This window comes from Eulemur rufifrons, chromosome 14 (assembly GCF_041146395.1).
Source record: "Eulemur rufifrons isolate Redbay chromosome 14, OSU_ERuf_1, whole genome shotgun sequence".
Classification (NCBI taxonomy): Eukaryota; Metazoa; Chordata; class Mammalia; order Primates; family Lemuridae; genus Eulemur; species Eulemur rufifrons.
The window spans coordinates 22,162,529-22,181,561 of record NC_090996.1 but is presented as its reverse complement, the minus strand read 5'-3'; the positions used below and the strand labels follow the sequence as shown (position 1 = coordinate 22,181,561).

Genomic DNA, 19,033 nt, shown 5'->3' with positions numbered 1-19,033 from the left:
CTTCGCCTCAGGATTTTGTAAAAACAAGCAGAAAGACAGACAGCCAAGACCCTCCAAAAGCCACCGGTCTCCTGGAAACCGGAAGTCGAGGACCTCCAGAGAAGGCGTCAGCCCAGAAAACGCCCGTGGAATCCCGGGAAAGGCGCTGCTTCATTGGACAGTCCAGATCGGAAGAATCCAAAGTGGCGGGGGGGGCAGTTATGATGGACTCTCGTGGGTACAGCTAGAAAAGGATTACAGGCTGGATATTCAGGCCAAGAAAAGAGCCTAGAAAGCAATACCCTGAATTGTCTTTGGTATATTTGCTTAGGAAATTACGCGTCTCCCTATTCTGCGCCTTGGCGGAATTGGATTGGTCCAACCTACCCCAAGGAGCAGTAGAGCGCGGTTGGTATAGAGAGTCCCCCTCCCGAAGGGGGCGTGGGAAAGTGTTCGCGGGGAAAGCTGGGAAACTCCTGTCCTCCGCCACCATCTTGCTTTCCCTTAATCCGGTAGTGACCGCGGGTGAGAGAAATCTTGAGCCATGAAACTACTAAGCAGAGCCGGGTCCTTCTCGGTGAGCAGAGCTGACGGGCTTGGGGACGGGCTGGGGAGTAGTGTGTCACCAAGGTGATACGAGCCGGAGGTGCTTGGTTTGGGGTTCCCGGCCTCGGGCTTCGGTCTGCCCTTCAGCTGAACTCTACGGGCCCGCGGGCTGCAGACTGGGTCATGCAGTGGAGGCCCAGCTCGTGCTGTGAGCAGAAGAAACCTAACGCCAGAAAACCTGAAAGGAGGGAGGAGGACTTGAGAACAGAGTTGAAGCGACGCCGTGAAGGCACTTCTGAAGGTCACACCTGCACTTACGCGCCGGAGAAGGAGACTGTGAGACTCGGGGAACGGGAGGCCGGTGCAGACCTAGCTCCCCACCCTTAACTTAGCTGCAGCCTCCGCTCCTTGGTTTATCACAGAGCATCAGTGTGTCTATGAATAAAAGCATAGGAAATGAGCTAAGGCAGATATTACGCTTATCAGTGCCTGGAACTTCATTGTTAATTATTACGGTGTCCTGGCAGTATAAGGTGTGCTTTTTCCGGTCTTTCGTTAGAGGGTTCTTCCGAGATGGACCGTCCTCAAAAGCTGCTTAATTAAGGCTCCCCCTCCAAGCCCAAATTAAACAAAGCTGTTACTTGGGGAAAATTCAAGGGTCATTGTCACTGTGGAGCAGTGGTTATCAAGAGGAGAAATGGGGAACACTTAAATTTCAGCGAGGGACGATATGCCCCCAGGGAACCGTTAGTAATGTCTGGAGACATTTTCGGTTGTATCAGTTGTGGAGAGGGTGCTACTGTCATCTGGAGGCCAGGAGTGCTGCTAAACAACCTACAATGCACAAAAACAGCCCCCTACAACAAAGAATTTTCCAGCCCAAAATGCCAGTGGTTGAGGACCCCTGCTAGAGGGATATGCAAAAGACCAGACCTGGGAATGGAATTTGACTGTGTCTTATGTTTAAATAGATATACTGTGGATTATGTAAATTTAGGCTGTAATTGTATCACCTTTCCTGGAATGTCTAGACAAATCAGTGATTAACAGCCCTTTGAGGGCAGCCCAATTAGACTAGCAAAAGACCCCAAAATTTTCTCCATTCCATTTTCCAATAGAAAAAAGAGGTCAAAGATAACAGTTGAAGAGGATCAAAGTAAACAAATTTCAGTAAACTTGAAAACAATTATTTGTTTCTAATTATATTGCTTATTTTACATGAGAATAAACTTATGCATATTGTTATTAAAACAATAACTTAGTAATTGTATGGCAATTACTAGAATAATTGCTGGTTCAAATGGGACAGATAAGACAACAAAGTATCAGTGTTGAGGCACATTTGAGTTGAAAGCACCTAAATATCACTTGGGGATGGAACTACGGAATATTCGTATTTGAGCTCCTATGCCCATTTATCTTAAAATGTGCTTTTTGGAAAATCAAAGGTCAAAATCACAAGTAGGGTTAACTATACCATACCCAGCAAACTAAATTGATGATGATAAAGCAAACCTAATTGTAATTCATAATTAAAAATACTAACAGCAAATGATAACCAGCAGCCAGCTTAGTACAGCACTGATGCTGAATGCACAACAAACAGCCTCTGGACAGAGGCTGGGGCATTCCCAGAGAATCCCCCACAGAGTGGGGCATTCCCAGAGCCTCCAATGGGGGTCCCTGGGAAACTCCAGCAACATTGGATCTTGGGAGCATGTAGTTTTATCTACTCAGCATCTCCACTAGTAACCTTATGAGCCTTAATCGTAATCAGAGTGACTTTTATGCCATTGTATATACAATATATATTTGCCCAAAAAAGAACTAAATAAAGTACATTTTGGATCCATTATCTGACATTTAAGAGGACTCTATTACCCTACCAATAGGTGCCTGTTACATATTGAGAATCTGCTGTGGATGAAGCTAATGTTAAGATGATAAAAATTTTTATTTAGTCAAAGAAGGTTAAGACCTTGGTTGTGGGGGCTCAATGTAGCATACAAGAGAGTGATGACACAGGCCGGGCGCGGTGGCTCACACCTGTAATCCTAGCACTCTGGGAGGCCGAGGCGGGTGGATCGCTCGAGGTCAGGAGTTCGAGACCAGCCTGAGCAAGAGCAAGACCCCATCTCTACTAAAAATAGAAAGAAATTATCTGGCCAACTAAATATATATATAGAAAAAATTAGCCGGGCATGATGGGGCATGCCTGTAGTCCCAGCTACTCGGGAGGTTGAGGCAGGAGGATTGCTTAAGCCCAGGAGTTTGAGGTTGCTGTGAGCTAGGCTGACGCCATGGCACTCTAGCCCAGGCAACAGAGCGAGACTCTGTCCCAAAAAAAAAAAAAAAAAAAGAGAGTGACTACACAGTAGGAAATACTGAGGGTACAGAAGAAGTTGTTATACTTTGTCTTTTTTAAAGGTTGCTAAAATGATTAAGGAGATGGTCACTTCAATTGGAAAATAGACTAAAAAGGTGAGACTTGTTGGGCAAACATGGGATGCAGTAGCACTAAAACGGTCTGACACTTTTTCAAAAAATGTGAAAGCATTAGAACTGGAACGAACCACTTGAAACTTTGATAAGATAATTGATAGGTAAAAGAAAATACATTGATTCTTTATGTAGTAAAAAAAGGAACATGGAGGATACAGTATTCTCTATAAATCACCAAGAAATAGATTTTAAGAATGACCTGGGTCAACTGGTGGGTGGTAAGTCCATATTGAGTTACGCAGCTAAAGCCTTCCATGGACGTGGTTATTGTTCTTTTTTACCCCTGAACACCCTCTGTCGCTTGGGTACACTAACATACAATGCTTTATACAAAGCACTGTTCTTGTGAGAAATGTGTGTAACCTGGGTTTTTTTGTGTGTGTTTAGAGATTTTATTCCCTCAAAGTTGCCCCCAAAGTTAAAGCCACAGCTGCCCCTGCAGGAGCACCTCCACATCCTCAGGACCTTGAGGTTAGTCCCACTGAGTTACTCACTGAAACCCATACATGCCTTACTCTCCTTGGTAATATAAAGACATTAATTATGTCTCCACTTTATTTTAAATACAGTTCACCAAATTACCGAATGGTTTAGTGATTGCTTCTTTGGAAAACTATGCTCCTATATCAAGAATTGGTTTGTTCATTAAAGCAGGCAGTAGATATGAGGACTCCAACAACTTAGGAACCTCTCATTTGCTGCGTCTTGCGTCCAGTTTGGTAAGTATCTTTACTACCTCAGTGTTCGGAAATGCTGTGATGTCTTGGTACTAGGAAAAAGAAAAACTAATAGCAATGTCTCTATGTTCATTTCCTTGAGCTGCCAGACAAAATTACTACAAACCAGATGGTTTAAACAAAAAAAAAAAAAGAAATTATCCTGTCACAGTTCTAAAGGCTAGAAGTCAAAATCAGGGTGTCTAAGTCAAGGTGTCAGCAGGGCGGTGCTCCCTGCTGTAGAGAAGAATCCTCCTTTGCCTGTTCCTAGCTTCTGGTGTTTGCCTGCAGTCCTTCCCTGGCTTGCAGCGGCGTCACTCCAGTGTCTGCCTCTGTTGTCACATGGCCTTCCTCCTGTCTGTGTCCAAATTTCCCTCTTATAAGGACAGCAGTCATATTGGATGTAGGGCCCATGCTAATCCAGTATGATGTCATTTTTTTTTTTATTTCATCTTATTGTTATGGGGGATACAGAATTGCAGGTTACATACGTTGCCCATGTACCGCCTTTCCCCCCAAGTCAGAGCTCCAGGCGTGTCTGTTCCCCAGGTAGTGCGCGTTGCACCATCATGTAGGTATCTGTCCCTCCCTCCCCCACCCCCCCTTCCCGAGTCAGCACCTTCAAGCGTTACCATTCCCCAAACGGTGCGTGATGCACTCATTGTGTAGGCATACCCCCATCCCCTCCCCCACCCCCCACCTCAGTCTGATATCCGATTGGTGATGTCATCTTAAATATTTACATCTGCAAAGCCCTGATTTCCAGATGAAAGTCAGATTCTGGCTAGACATAAATGGCAGGGCACAGAGGAACACTGGACAATTCCGAGAAACCACAAGATATTTGCCACAGAAAAGCATTAAATTCGTGTCTATATGATTGTTGGTGTTAGAGCATAAAAAGTCAGTAAAAAAAAAAAGTTTTAAGTACCAAAAATTGAAGGAAAATTGCTAGTTTTTTCCATATGCAAGTCTCTTTCAGAATAGACTAATGAATCCAGTAAGCTTGCATTTGACAGTGGAATTTTTACATAAATATGCTTTATGTAAAAATCTATACTTAGGCTTTTTGTTGAGCCTTGTTTTATAATTCTTAACTAAAAAGGATACACTATTAAAGAAAGTTCCTTTCGAATCTGCTAATGAGAATTATTAGACAGTAGATTTTGATATAGTATGATGTTTGGTAAACTTGACATTGAAAAACTAAGAAAATTGTTCTGTTCTTTTTCAAGACTACAAAAGGAGCTTCATCCTTCAAAATAACGCGTGGAATTGAAGCAGTTGGTGGTACATTAAGGTTTGTTAAAGAAGTGTTTAATAATGGAAAATAAATGGTGAAAATGCTAGAAAATATTCAATTATAAGGGAACTTTTCTCTGTTATCATGATGGTTGAGGATTTCTTAAACAGAGCACAGGCTAGGCACAGTGACTTACAACTGTAATCCCAGCACTTTGGGAGGCCAAGACGGGGATTGCTTGATCCCAGGAGTTCCAGACTAATCTGGGCAATGTAGTGAGACTATCTCTACAGAAAATTTTTTTTTAATTAGCTGGGTATGATGGCACATCCCTGTAGTCCCAGCTACTTGAGAGGCTGAGGCGGGAGGATCCCTTCAGTCCAGGTGTTCGAGGTTGCAGTGAACTATGATGATGCCACTGCGCTCTAGCCTGGGTAACAGCAAGACCCAGTCTCTTTTAACTGGGTAACTAGCCTGGCTGCCAACTGATGAGGGTGGTGGTTGCTTGGGTCGGGTTAGCTGTGGCAATTTCTTAAAATCAACATTGAAGTTTGCCGCATTGACTGACTCCACAGGATTTCTCTGTAGTTTGAGATGCTGTTTCCTAACATATTACTTACAGTAAAACAACTTTCAGAATTGGAGTCAGTGCAATTCTGCCGCTTCTTTATCAGCTAAGTTTATGTAACATTCTAAATCCTTTGTTGTCATTTCAACAACGTTCACAGCATCTTAACCAGGAGTAGATTACATCTCAAGAAACCACTTTCTTTGCTCATCCATAAGAAGTAACTCCTCATCTGTTCAAGTTTTATCAAGAGACCGATTGTAGCACTTCAGTCACATCTCCAGGCTCCACTTCTAATTCTCGTTCTCTTGCTATTTCCACTTCTGCAGTTCTTCCACTGAAGTCTTGAACCCCTTAAAGTCATCTGTGAGAGTTGTAATCAACTTCTTCCAAACTTGTATTAATATTGATATTTTTACCTCCTCCCATGAATCATTAATATTCTTAGGCATCCAGAACATGGTGACTCTTTCTCAGAATGTTTCAGTTTATTTTGCTCAGATCCATCACTGTGGCAGCTATACCCTTATGAAATGTATTTCTTAATAAGACTTGAAAGTCACAGTTACTCACTGATCTATGGGCTGCAGAATGGATGTTGTATTAGCAGGCATGAAAACTTTCATCTCCTTGTACATCTCCTTCAGAGCTCTTGGGTGACCAGGTGCATTGACAATGAGCAATGGTAGGGCAGCTCATACCCGTAATCCCAGCACTTTTGGAGGCCAAGGTAGGAGGATCACTTAAAGCCAGGAGTTTAAGACCACCCTGAGCAAAATAGTGATATCCCATCTCTACAAAAAAATTTTAAAAATTAGCCAGGCATGGCAGCTTGTGCCTGTAGTCCTAGCTACTCTGGAGGCTGACCCAGGAGGCTTCCTTAAGGTCAGGAGTTCAAGGTTAACAGTGAACTATGATTATGCCATTGCATTCTAGCCTGGACAACAGCAAAACACAGTCTCTTTTAAAAAATTAAAAGGCAGGCCGGGCATAGTGGCTCATGCCTGTAATCCTAGCACTCTGGGAGGCCGAGGTAGGAGGACTGCTTGAGCTCAGGATTGTGAGACCAGCCTGAACAAGAGCAAGACCCCATCTCTACAAAAAATAGAAAAATTAGCCAGGTGTCGTGGCATGTGCCTGTAGTCCCAGCTACTCAGGAGGCTGAGGCAAGAGGATCCCTTGAGCCAGGAGTTTGAGGTTGCATTGAGCTACAATGATGTCACTGCACTCTACCCAGGGTGACAGAGCAAAACTCTGTCTCAAAAAAAAAAAAAGAAAAGAAAAAGGTAATATTTTGAAAGGAATCTAAGCAGTAGGTCTCAATAGTGAGCTTAAAATATCCAATAAATAGTGCTATCATTCAGGCTTTGTTGTTCCATTTATTGAGCACAGGCAGAGTAGATTTAGCATAATTATTAAGGGCCCTAGGATTTTCAGAATGGTAAGTGAGCATTAGCTTCAACTTAAAGTCACCAGCTGCATTAGCCCCTCACAAGAGAGCCTGTCCTTTGAAGCCAGGCATTGACTTCTCTCTAGCTATGAAAGTCTTAGATGACGTCTTCCAGTATAAGGCTGTTTGATCTACATTTAAAATCTATTATTTAGTGTAGCCACCTTCATCAGTGATCCTAACTAGATCTTTTGGATAACTTGCCCTAGCTTCTACATCAGCACTTGCTGCTTTACCTTGCACTTTAATATTAAGGAGGCAGGCAGCTTCTCTCCTTAAACCTTATGAACCAACCTCTGCTAGCTTCAAACTTTCCTTCTGCAGCTTTCATACCTCTCTCAGCCTTTGTAGACTTGCAGAGAGTTAGGGTCTTGCTCTGGATTAGGCTTTAGCTTACAGGAATGTGGTGGCTGATTAGATCTTCTATCCAGACCTCGAAAACTTTCTCCAGCAATGAGCCTATGTCATTCTCTAGCAGAATGGGGGGTGGGGGGTTGGAAATAAAGGTTATTTCACTTATTTGAGTGTATATTGGAATAGCACTTTTAATTTCTAAGAACTGTTCCTTTATATTAACAACTTGGGTAACTGCTTGGTGCGAGAGGCCTACCTTTCAGCCTCTGTCAGCTTTTGACATGCCTTCCTCACTAAGCTTAATCACTTCTAGCTTCTGATATAAAATGAGAGATGTGTGACTCTTCACTTGAACACGTAGAGGCCATTGTAGGGTTATTAATTGGCCTAATTTTAATATTGTTGTGTCTTGGAATAGGGAGGCCCAAGGAGAGGGGGAATGGCCAGGTGGTGGAGCAGTTGAACACACACAACATTTATTGATTAAGTTTGCCATCTTTACATGGACATGGTTTGTGGCAGCCCAGAACAATTACAATAACATCAAGATACTATTCACAGATCACCATAACAGATATAATAATAATGAAAATTTTGAAATATGAGAATTATCAAAATGTGACAGATACAAAGTGAGCGCATGCTATTGGAAAAATGGCATCTGTAGACTTGGTCAACACAGGATTGCCACAAACTTTCAATTTGTAAAAAACATAGGCTGGGCGTGGTGGTTCACACCTGTAATCCTAGCACTCTGGAAGGCCAAGGTGGGAGGATCTCTTGAGCTCAGGAGTTTGAGAGCAGCCTGAGCGAGACCAAGACCCCACCTCTGCTAAAAATAGAAAAAATTAGCCAGACATGGTGGTATGCGCCTGTAGTCCCAGCTACTTAGGAGGCTGAGGCAGGATGATCACTTGAGCCCAGGAGTTTGAGGTCGTGGTGAGCTATGATCACGCCACTGTACTCCACCCAGGGTGACAAAGCGAGACTCTGTCTCAAAAGAAAAAAAAAATGAAAAATATAATATCTTCGAAGCACAATAAAGTGAAGCACAGTAAAACAAGATATCCCTGTATATAACATGCAAAGAATTACCATTTGGAAAAAGAAAGAACTACAAATCAGGAAAGAAAAAAAGAACAGAGAAAATGGATGGACAAAGAATAGGAACAGGCTATTCTCAGAAGAGAAAGCCAGAAATACTAGTCTTTTCTTGTAATCAATAGTGTGATACCATTTCATACGCATCAGATTTTTTATATGTTATGTGTTGGCAGTGGTAAGGATGATGGAAGATCTGTTATTCTTCTGGTAGGAGTATAAATTGATACAATGACTTGGAAAAGAATCAGGGAATATCTAGTAATACTGAAAAACCCAATGGTTTTTAATCCACACACACAGAGATATTCTTTATCTTTGTAAAGACCAGAAACTATCTAAATGTCCTTCTTTAGGGAAATGGATGAAGTATGATATGATCATATGATAGGACTACTACACAGCAGTTAAGGAATGAACTAGATCTATATATCAACATAGCAGAACTTAAAATATTGTGTGAAAAGGCAAGTTTCAAGATTTTTTTAAGGTATGATGCATTATAATTTTTTAAGCAAAATAATACTGTGTATTGCTTACAGTTATGGTTGTTTCTAGAGTTGGAGAGAAATGAGGGAATTGGCCTGAGAAGGGTACAGAGAGATATCCAACTTTGCCATTTCTTTAAACTGGGTAAAATATATATAACATAAAATTTACCATTTTAAGTGTGTAGTTTAGTGGCATTTAGCAGTTACCACCACTATCCATCTCCAGCACTTTTTTATCTTCGCCACCTGAAACTCTGTACCCATAAACAATGACTCCTCATTCTCCCCTCCCCTAAGCCTCTGGCAACCACCATTCTGTTTTCTGTCTCTCTGAATTTGACTATTCTAGGTACCCCATATAAGTGGAATCTTACTGTCTCTGTCTTTTTGTGCCTGGCTTATTTCACTTAGCATAATGTCCTCAAGGTGCATCTGTGTTATAACGTGACAGGATTTCATTCCTTTTTAAGGTTGAATTATTCGCCACTCTTTAAAAAATATTTTTTAATATTTTTAAATTTTAGTTGATTAGTATGTGGGGTTTTGTTATATTATTATTTGCACTCTTGTATACTTCTAAAATTTTCTTTCCAAAGGAATTGGTTGAATAAACAAAAGCTTATTCTTCTGCTGCAGATAATTTACTGTAATTTATTTCCATTTCAGTGTGACTGCAACAAGGGAGAACATGGCTTACACTGTGGAATGCCTGAGGGATGATGTGTAAGTACCTGCGTGTGTTTGAGACATCTGCTTTTAAAGAAATATTAAGCTGCACAGTTCTAGTCTTTATAATGTGTCATTATGACCTCTGACTTTCATTTTAGATTATTATTCATAAACTATGCACACAAACACCATGCTTTCCCAAGGCTTAAAGTTTAATATTAAGAGCACTACAGTTATGTAGAACCTTGAATGTTGGTTTTAAATCTTTGACATGTGATTCTTTTCTTTATGTTTTCTGTAGTGAAATTCTAATGGAGTTCCTGCTCAATGTCACCACAGCACCAGAATTTCGTCGTTGGGAAGTAGCCGCCCTTCACTCTCAGCTAAAGGTTGACAAAGCTGTGGCTTTTCAGAATCCACAGGCTCGTAAGTACATTTCAGATTACATTCAGTTGTTTCTGTAATAAGATACTGGCTTTTTGAGCCAATGGATTTGTAGAAGAAAAAATTGCTGTGGAAATTTTTTACTATATGGGTTTGAAAATATCTTTCCCAAAAATTTGTTCAGTTATTTAAATACATTATTCTTTTGTTTGTGAACATTTATATTTTTTATTATTTTTCATGTCTGATGGTAAGTAAATTGACTGTAGAATCCTAGATGTTTTTCCTGTTTCCCCCCACCCAGAGCTTTTTAGCAATTATTTTGTTTACACCAAATCCAGCAGCAGTATATTGTTGCTGCTGCTGCTATTATTATTTATTGGTATATATTACTATTATCACTTATCCAGCCCCCATTTGTTCGGTCCTTCCAAAGTAAGCAACTTTATTTTTTTAAAATAAGAACTTTTTTAATTCATATTTTGTATTTAAGTAATGTTTAATTATATAATCTTGATAAGTACACTGGCAAAACAAATCTGTAAACAAGCACTGGTGACTCTCTGGAAGCCATACAACTTCTGGTGGGAGCAGAAATGTGCAGGTAGACGAGAAATAGGTGACCCGCTGCAGGAGCTCGGCATGAGACAGGCGTCCCTCAGAATGCACGTCTGGCAAGTGTCTGGAACATAGTGAGTGCTTGGTTGGTGTTGCTAATGTTGATACTTTGTGTCACAGAGAAGTGTGATCTTTATTGCTCAGGACTTCTACCAAAGAAATAGAATGGTAAAATTGTAGAAAAAATGACCTATATGTCCATAGTGGCTTCTTCTCCCACTGGTAGCAATGAGGCTGCAGCCCTCATCCCTTCTGCCTAAACTGTTATTGTATAGTTTCCTGGCTGGTGTCTCTGCCTCCAAGTTTACACCTTCAGTCCATTACAGTGATCCTGACAGGAAAATGCTTTAAAGGCTCCTTATCATCTTTGGGATAAAGGCCAAGCTCTTTAGCTTAGCGATATATACGGCCTTTCATGATCCGACCCCAACCCACTGCTCTTGTTTCTTGTTCTACTCCTCTTCCCCTCCCAGCTTTGATTCCCCTTTGAATCAAACTGTTGTTCTTTATGCCTTTGCTTTGTCTGTTTCCTCTGCCTGAAATGCTGTTCCCCAATCATTTGCCTGGGAAACAACCTATTCATTCTATAAGACTTATCCCAGATTTTACTTCTGTTACTTTGTTCCAGTTCCCAGTGCCTTTCCCTTGTGCCCCTGCTGCTCTTTTGACATACTGCTGACATTGCACCATAATACTTTATTTCATGGTTTTTCCTCTTAACGTTTTGAGGTAGGCATTATATGTTACTCATCTCTGTGTTTCCAGCACCTAGCACAGTGGCTGGCATAGGGAGTTTGCCCAAATAATGAGCAAATGAAGGAAACATACCTTAAGCAAAGGCACTGAAGCAGGAAAGCAAAGCAGGGGAAAGCACCTGTAGGAACACCTCTAACAGGAGTAAGTCCAGTTTGACAACATCTGACCCATAAAGCCCAGCAATATGACCTAAGACTGGTACTTTCATATCTCCTCTTATTCTGACAACTCCCTTATTACCTAGAAAGGAAACCTTAGAAATAAGCAAAATTCCAGATTAAATAACTTATCTAAGGCCACATGGCAAATTGGTGGCAGAACCATAACTAGATTAATACTTACCAAAACCCAGGCCATTGTGTTTTCCAGATGATACCAGATAGATTAAAGTTAGAGAAGTGGTTTAGGTGGACTCGTGGACTCCAGCATATAGAAACTACTCCATGTAATCTCCTTTTTCTCAGCTCATTTGGCTGGCAGAATTTCAAGCCCTCTTAATTCTTGAATAGCAGAGGATAACTAAATTTGTATAGTCTTGTTGCCTTCTAGCGTTTAAAAATGTTCTCATCTTTACTTAAATTATACTTGAGTAACTGCTTCTTTACTTATCATACAGATGTTATTGAAAATTTGCATGCTGCAGCTTACCGGAATGCCCTGGCTAATTCCTTGTATTGTCCTGACTATAGGATTGGAAAAGTGACACCAGAGGAGGTACTGACAAAACGTACTACATTTTAAAATGTGCTTGTTTTCATATTAAATTGAACATTCATCTACCATTAGCTAATTTTTCTTTTTTATCTTCTAATTTTTAGAGATTCAGCTTGCTTGCTTTTTTTATCAGCTTTTTTTCTTTTTTTTTTTTATTGTCCTCCTTTATTGTAAATCTAATTCATCATCTTTTTTTTTTTTTTAATAATAATAGAGACGGATCTCTCTCTTGCTCAGGCTGGTCTCGAACTCTTGAGCTCAAGCAATCCTTCCACCTCAGCATCCCAGAGGGCTAGGATTACAGGCGTGAGCCACCACGCCTGGCCAATTCATCAGCTTTTTAACAAAAATCCTATATAAACAATTTTTGTATATCTTTTAACTAAAGAAAGTTTTTATGACAAAAGGGACACGATCATTGCAGAAAAATCAGAAAATAAAGACAAGGAAAATGAAGGTCTGAGCTCCACTTGAACCTAAGAAAAGAAAAAAAAAAGGAAAATGAAAAGAAAACATCTCAGGCCGGGCGCGGTGGCTCACGCCTGTAATCCTAGCACTCTGGGAGGCCGAGGTGGGCGGATCGTTTGAGCTCAGAAGTTCGAGACCAGCCTGAGCAAGAGCGAGACCCCATCTCTACTAAAAATAGAAAGAAATTATATGAACAGCTAAAAATATATATAGAAAAAAAAAAATTAGCCGGGCATGGTGGTGCATGCCTGTAGTCCCAGCTACTCGGGAGGCTGAGACAGGAGGATCGCTTGAGCCCAGGAGTTTGAGGTTGCTGTGAGCTAGGCTAACGCCACGGCACTCACTCTAGCCTGGGCAACAGAGTGAGACTCTGTCTCAAAAAAAAAAAAAAAAAAAAAAAAAAAAGGAAAACATCTCACATATCTAAAGGCACTCAGTGTTAATATCTGCTATATTCTAGACTCTTTTCTGTGTATATGTATCTTTTTTAAACAGTATTTAAATGTTTAAATACCATAATAAGGCCCTTAACTAAAACTCTAGTCCCTCTGAACACACAGATAAGGCTGAGCCCACTTCCTTACCTCCCTTTCCATCAGCCCCTCGCTAGCTCATTCACCTGCAGCACACCAGCCACCTTTCATTGGCAGATTTGCCATATGTCACGGCCATGTATATCTTAGAACTTTGTTTCCAAAACTGGAAGCACTGAATGTTAAATCTGCAAGTGCAGATGTGCATATGATCTGAATTTCCTACTCCTACCACCCACCCACCCCCAAAACAAATTTTATCAAAAGATTTTAAGAGAAAAATTTGGAATTATCAACACTTTCAAAGTATACTTGACTTGGAAATTCAAGGTTTTATTCTCGTTTCATTTCTGATTAGCTGCTACAGAAAACCTAAACTGTACATCCCTTGCTCTTTTCACTTACCAATCAATAATTTAATGCCTACCATTCATATGACACTTTTATTTAAAAATTCTAACTGACCATACAACTTGAACAGGCAACAATTCCCATAAGACTAGCCTCTAATGAGTTTTGAAATTTTTCAGAAATCAAATGCACCTTCATGAAGAGGTATGATCTCTGTCAGAATCTGTTTAAGTGAGGGGAAAAAAGATGTGTCATCAAGGTAGCTAAAAGACTGTACATAGCAAAATGCCAGGTAGTTAGTTGGCTTTAAATAAAGATTCTAAGATTTCACATTGAAATCTATATCAGTCTGTAGCATGAGTCCCAGGAATGGGGGACACTGATAGTTTTTGTGTTTTAAGCTCTCTATGTCATTCTATGATCATCTGGGTTGGAAACCCTGGTATAGACAATGGCTTCATGGTAAGAAAATCATGCAGATGGGCAAGAGGGTTGTAGTACTATAACTCTGTTGCCCTGTTATAGAAAGTTAATAGTGGCCGGGCGCGGTGGCTCACACCTGTAATCCTAGCACTCTGGGAGCTGAGGAAGGCGGATTGTTTGAGCTCAGGAGTTCAAGACCAGCCTGAGCGAGACCCCATCTCTACTAAATATAGAAACAAATTATATGGACAGCTAAAAATAATATATATAGAAAACTTAGCCAGGCATGGTGGCACATGCTTATAGTCCCAGCTACCAGGGAGGCTGAGGCAGGAGGATTGCTTGAGCCCAGGAGTTTCAGGTTGCTGTGAGCTAGGCTGACACCACGGCACTCTAGCCCGGGTAACAGAGTGAGACTCTGTCTCAAAAAAAAAAAAAAAAAAGAAAAGAAAGTTAATAGTGCTTAGTTATTGTCTGTATAAAGACAAAAAAAAAAAAAACCCCTGATGTTCTCCTTAAACCACATTATAATAAAAATCGTAAACTTAGTCCCATTTTTTTCAAGTTCATGCCAGTGTGTGCTGTTTCTTTTCCTTCCTTTTTTTAATAACAGTTTTAATGAGATGTGATTCACATACCTTACAACCTACCTATTTAAAGTACACAGTTCAGTGGTTTTCATTGTATTCACAGAGTTGTACAGCCATGACCACAATTGAGTTCTAGTTCTTTAAATAAAATTCCTGTGTAATTCAACACTAGTTAGTCCCATATAGTTCATTATAGCAATTTTTAAGGCTGGAGTATTTATTTCCCACCAAACTCTACTTTTATGTTTCTGCAGATTTTTATATTTATACCATATAAACTAATAAGTGTTTTTAACTTCCTCAGTTACATTACTTCGTTCAGAACCATTTTACAAGTGCAAGAATGGCTTTGGTTGGACTTGGTAAGTTGGGCATTACCTGCATGTCAGTTTGCCTCCTTAATAGCAGTCCCTTAAACTGTAGTTATATAAGTATGGAATTGAACAAAGTAGTTTTCTATTTACATCAGGCAGGCAGTATATGATAGGATTTTAATTGCTAGTCATTTGTTTTGGAAAGCAGAATCCAACATTTAACTTTGCAAGCTATTTGCTTTAAATTCTTCATGGTATTTGCAAAATCTGTGACAAGGGTGAATTTCTCTTGGCCAAGATCTTTGACAAACTATCTTTTAAAAACGTACAGCTTAATAGAAAAATAGGCAAAGGGCATGAACAGACAATTCATGGGGTAAATATATATGTATATATATTAATATATGTGTGTATTCAATTATCTTTGTTTTATAAATTATTTTAAAAGAGAATCAGCCTCACTAATAATTTAAAATTTTTTAATTCATGAGATTGGTAAAAAATTAAAAGATGGATACCACCCAAAATTAAGAAGGGTTTAGATAAGTAGGTACTCTCAAAAATTTCTGATGGCGCCTGGAGCTCTGACTTGGGGGGAAAGGCGGTGCATGGGCAACGTATGTAACCTGCAATTCTATATCCCCCATAACAATAAGATGAAATTTAAAAAAAAAAATTTCTGATGGGAATATAAACTAGTACAACATTTTTGGAGGTCTATTTGAATATATCTGTTAAAATTCAAAACGTTTATACTCTTAGACCCAGCAATTTTACTTTTAAGAATTTGTCCTACAGAAACACTTTATCGAGTTTACAAAATAGTTGCACGAGTATATTGTTTGCAGTGATTTTTGTTTGTTTTGCGAATAACAACTTTTCTGATTCAAGCAGCAGAGACAGAAAAAGAAAGGGAAAAAAAAGAAAAAGGAATATAACAGCTTGGGGTATAGTTTACATGCCATAAAATTCATCCTTTTAAAGTATACAGTTCTGTGGTTTTTAGTGTAATTTAGGGAGTTGTGCAACTATTACCACTGTCTAATTTCAGAACATTTTTATCATCCCCCAAAAAAACCCATACCCATTAGCAATCACTCCCCATTCTCACCTTCCCCCTGCCTCTGGCATCCACTAATGTACTTTCTGTCTCTATAGATTTGACTATTCTGGACTTTTCATATAAATGGAGTTATACAACTGGCTTCTTTTAGCGTAATATTTTCAAGGTCCAAGGTCCATCCATTATTATAGTATGTATCATTGTTTCATTTCCTTTTGTGGCTGAAAAATACTCTATTACCACATTCTCTTTGTCCATTCATTGACATTTGGGTTGTTTCCACCTTTTGTCTATTGTGGATGTAAACATTCATGTGTAAGTTTTTCTTAGAACACCAATTTTCAATTCTTTTGATTATATACGTAGGAGTAAAGTTGCCAAGACATGTGGTAACTCTCTGTTTAACCATTTGAGGAACTGCCAGACTGTTTTCCAAAGTAGGTGTATCATTTTACATTCCTGCCAGCAATGCACAAAGGTTTTAATTTCTCCACATTCTTACTCCACATTCAGCACTTGTCTGTCTTCCTGATTGTGGCCATCCTAGTGGGTGTAAGGTGGTCATTGTGATTTTGATTTGCATTTTCCTAACGACAATGACATTGAACATGTTTTCATGTGTTTTGGGAGCATTTGTATAACTTCTTTGGAGAAATGTCTGTTCAAATCGTTAGCCCATTTTTCAACTGGTTTGTTTGTTTATTGTTGAGTTGTATGGGTTCTATATATATTTGGGATACTAATCTCTTCTCAGATTTATAATCTGCAAATATTTTCTTCCATTTCATGGGTTGTCCTTTCACTCTCTTGATAGTGTCCTTTGGTGCACAATGCAATGTTGTTTTAATAGCCAACTATTAGAAACATGCTAATGTTCTTCAAGAAGGGATTGATTAAATGGTGATACGTCAGTAGAATGTGATTCTTTATAACCAATAACTATTTGATGTAGACTAATCATTTAGAAAGATGCAAATTGCAAAAGACAAGTGAGAAACAATACGAATAGAATGATACCATTTTAAAAATAAAATGAGGATAATATTAATACCTACACAGGAAAAAATTCTAGATTAATAGTATATAGTAAATAGTTTAGTGATAGTAAATAGTTTAGTGATAGTAAACTATAAATGAATATGTCTGGGACAATAGCATATGGTGGAAAGACTTGTTTTCTTTTCTGTCTATTTCTGTAATGTTTCACTTTTATAATCATGTATTTTTAAAGCAAGGAAAAACCAGATATTTTACAGTGGTGTTTTAGAAATTCTGGTTCTAGCTTTTTGTTTCTGTTGAAACAGGTGTGAGTCACCCTACCCTCAAGCAAGTTGCAGAACAGTTTCTCAACATGAGGGGTGGGCTTGGTTTAGCTGGTACAAAGGCCAGATACCGTGGAGGTAAGCATTTTTTGTTCTGTTAGGATTGATTTATCAGAAGGAAGTTCCCCCCCAGAACATGTTGAGCGGGGAATAGGCCTTATTATTTACTACCAAACAGTCTCAGTTAGAATCGGATGGCTTGGGTGTTGCATATTAAGCATATGTTTGATTATGTGTGTGTGTGTTAGGGCAGAATGGCATGGGGAAAGCACAGGGCCACAGAAAAGCTTGGTCTTGGTGGGTTAATACTGTGTTGTAGGGAATACTGAAGAATGAAACCCGTGGTGAGCAAGCCATTTTCTTCTTCACCCTATCCTTACATGGCCCCAGGTGAAATTCGAGAACAGAGTGGAGACAGTCTTGTCCATGCTGCTCTTGTAGCAGAAAGTGCTGCCATAGGAAGTACAGAAGCAAATGCATTTAGCGTTCTTCAGCATGTCCTCGGTGCTGGACCACACGTCAAGAGGGGTGGCAACGCTACCAGCCTTCTATACCAGGCTGTTGCCAAGGGAATTCACCAGCCATTTGATGTGAGTCTGAGGAGTTGGTATCTCTCCTTTTGTTTTCAAAGCCTCAGTATTTATGATATAATTCTGATAATTTGCACTCAGTGTTAATCCTCTCTTAAAATTTAAGGCCAACACATAGAAAATCTTTGTACAATTAAAGAGACAGCCAGGGTTGATTTTAGTACCTTAGTGGATCTATCAAAAACTTAGTGTCTTTTCAGTTATTCTAATATATAATAGAAAGAGGAATTCAATGCTTAGAAAGAAATTTATACTTCAGTTCTCATTGGAATAAAGTTTTAGATGGTAAACATTCCCCTATATTCTAACCAGTCAGTCTTTTTTTTAGATTTTTTTCCATCCCCTTCTGTTCCTGTGGCTACTTCCTGAATTTCACTGTTTATGTTTCCAACCAAGTGGACAAGATACATATACCAAGAAATTGTTTACAGACCCATTCCTTCAGTTTGAGATTAAATTTAAAAAGAAAAATGATGGCATTTAACCATGACAAAAAAACATTTCTTTAGAAGACACCTTTGTATGACAGTGAAGAAAGTGCTAATGCTTTCAAAATAACGGTATTCGAATAAGGAGACTATAAAATGTCAACCAAAAAAGTATTATATAGTGAGCGAGCATTGTTTGCCCCATGTAATATCCTACATGACCTTCAATAGAATGCCTTTAAAAGGTAACAAATGTACTAAATTATAGTATTGAGCATTGTTCATAATTTTAGCTATAGAACATGACAAATATAGGTTTACGCTTCAGTAAGTCTTTGGCCATTGACACTTAATAGTGCAAATTAAAATCAACTTTTTTCTGTTTTTATTTGTGTTTAATACTTGAGTGGTAGTTTTCAAATTTTTTTTAGCTGAGGAACCTTTTCTTTAATCTCATGATTTCCCAACTGCAATGCACAATACAAAAATTTAACTTTAAAACCAATTTTGAAGGCTTACTTGACTATGAAACCTTTTGAATCTTCTGTACAGAGCCCCAGGGTTCCCTGGAGCATGATTTGAAAGCAATTATCTTAAATTAGTGCTAAATTAGACTTAACTGCTGCCTTTTAAATTTCCTCCGGATTTTCTTTCTCTTGGTTCATTGTCAACTCTGTTTTCTTTGTGCTTTACTTTTCACCATTGAATGCTACTGATGGTTTTATGTGGCTGGAGTTTAATCCTAATCCAATACATAATGTAATAGAAACTCCTAGTTGAGAAATTTGGAATGTGAGTAGGATAGTCTCAGAATTATAATTAAACTTCAAGTAATTGAAGTACATTTCTTCTTACGTTTT

The 19,033-nt window shown here is 39.1% G+C and overlaps 1 protein-coding gene across 1 annotated transcript in view; it reads left to right on the top strand.

Annotated features, from left to right (window-relative positions):
• The first annotated feature begins 460 nt into the window (after positions 1 to 460).
• The window catches only part of UQCRC2 (ubiquinol-cytochrome c reductase core protein 2), a 28,415-nt gene continuing 9,842 nt past the window's right edge, over positions 461 to 19,033 (top strand). The window contains exons 1-10 of the mRNA XM_069486836.1: positions 461 to 556; positions 3,415 to 3,498; positions 3,597 to 3,746; positions 4,979 to 5,043; positions 9,617 to 9,673; positions 9,921 to 10,045; positions 11,994 to 12,091; positions 14,761 to 14,818; positions 17,138 to 17,233; positions 17,546 to 17,745. Of these exons, the coding sequence (XP_069342937.1) occupies positions 524 to 556; positions 3,415 to 3,498; positions 3,597 to 3,746; positions 4,979 to 5,043; positions 9,617 to 9,673; positions 9,921 to 10,045; positions 11,994 to 12,091; positions 14,761 to 14,818; positions 17,138 to 17,233; positions 17,546 to 17,745 (966 nt within the window). The 5' untranslated portion in view covers positions 461 to 523. The remainder of the gene's footprint in view (positions 557 to 3,414; positions 3,499 to 3,596; positions 3,747 to 4,978; positions 5,044 to 9,616; positions 9,674 to 9,920; positions 10,046 to 11,993; positions 12,092 to 14,760; positions 14,819 to 17,137; positions 17,234 to 17,545; positions 17,746 to 19,033) is intronic.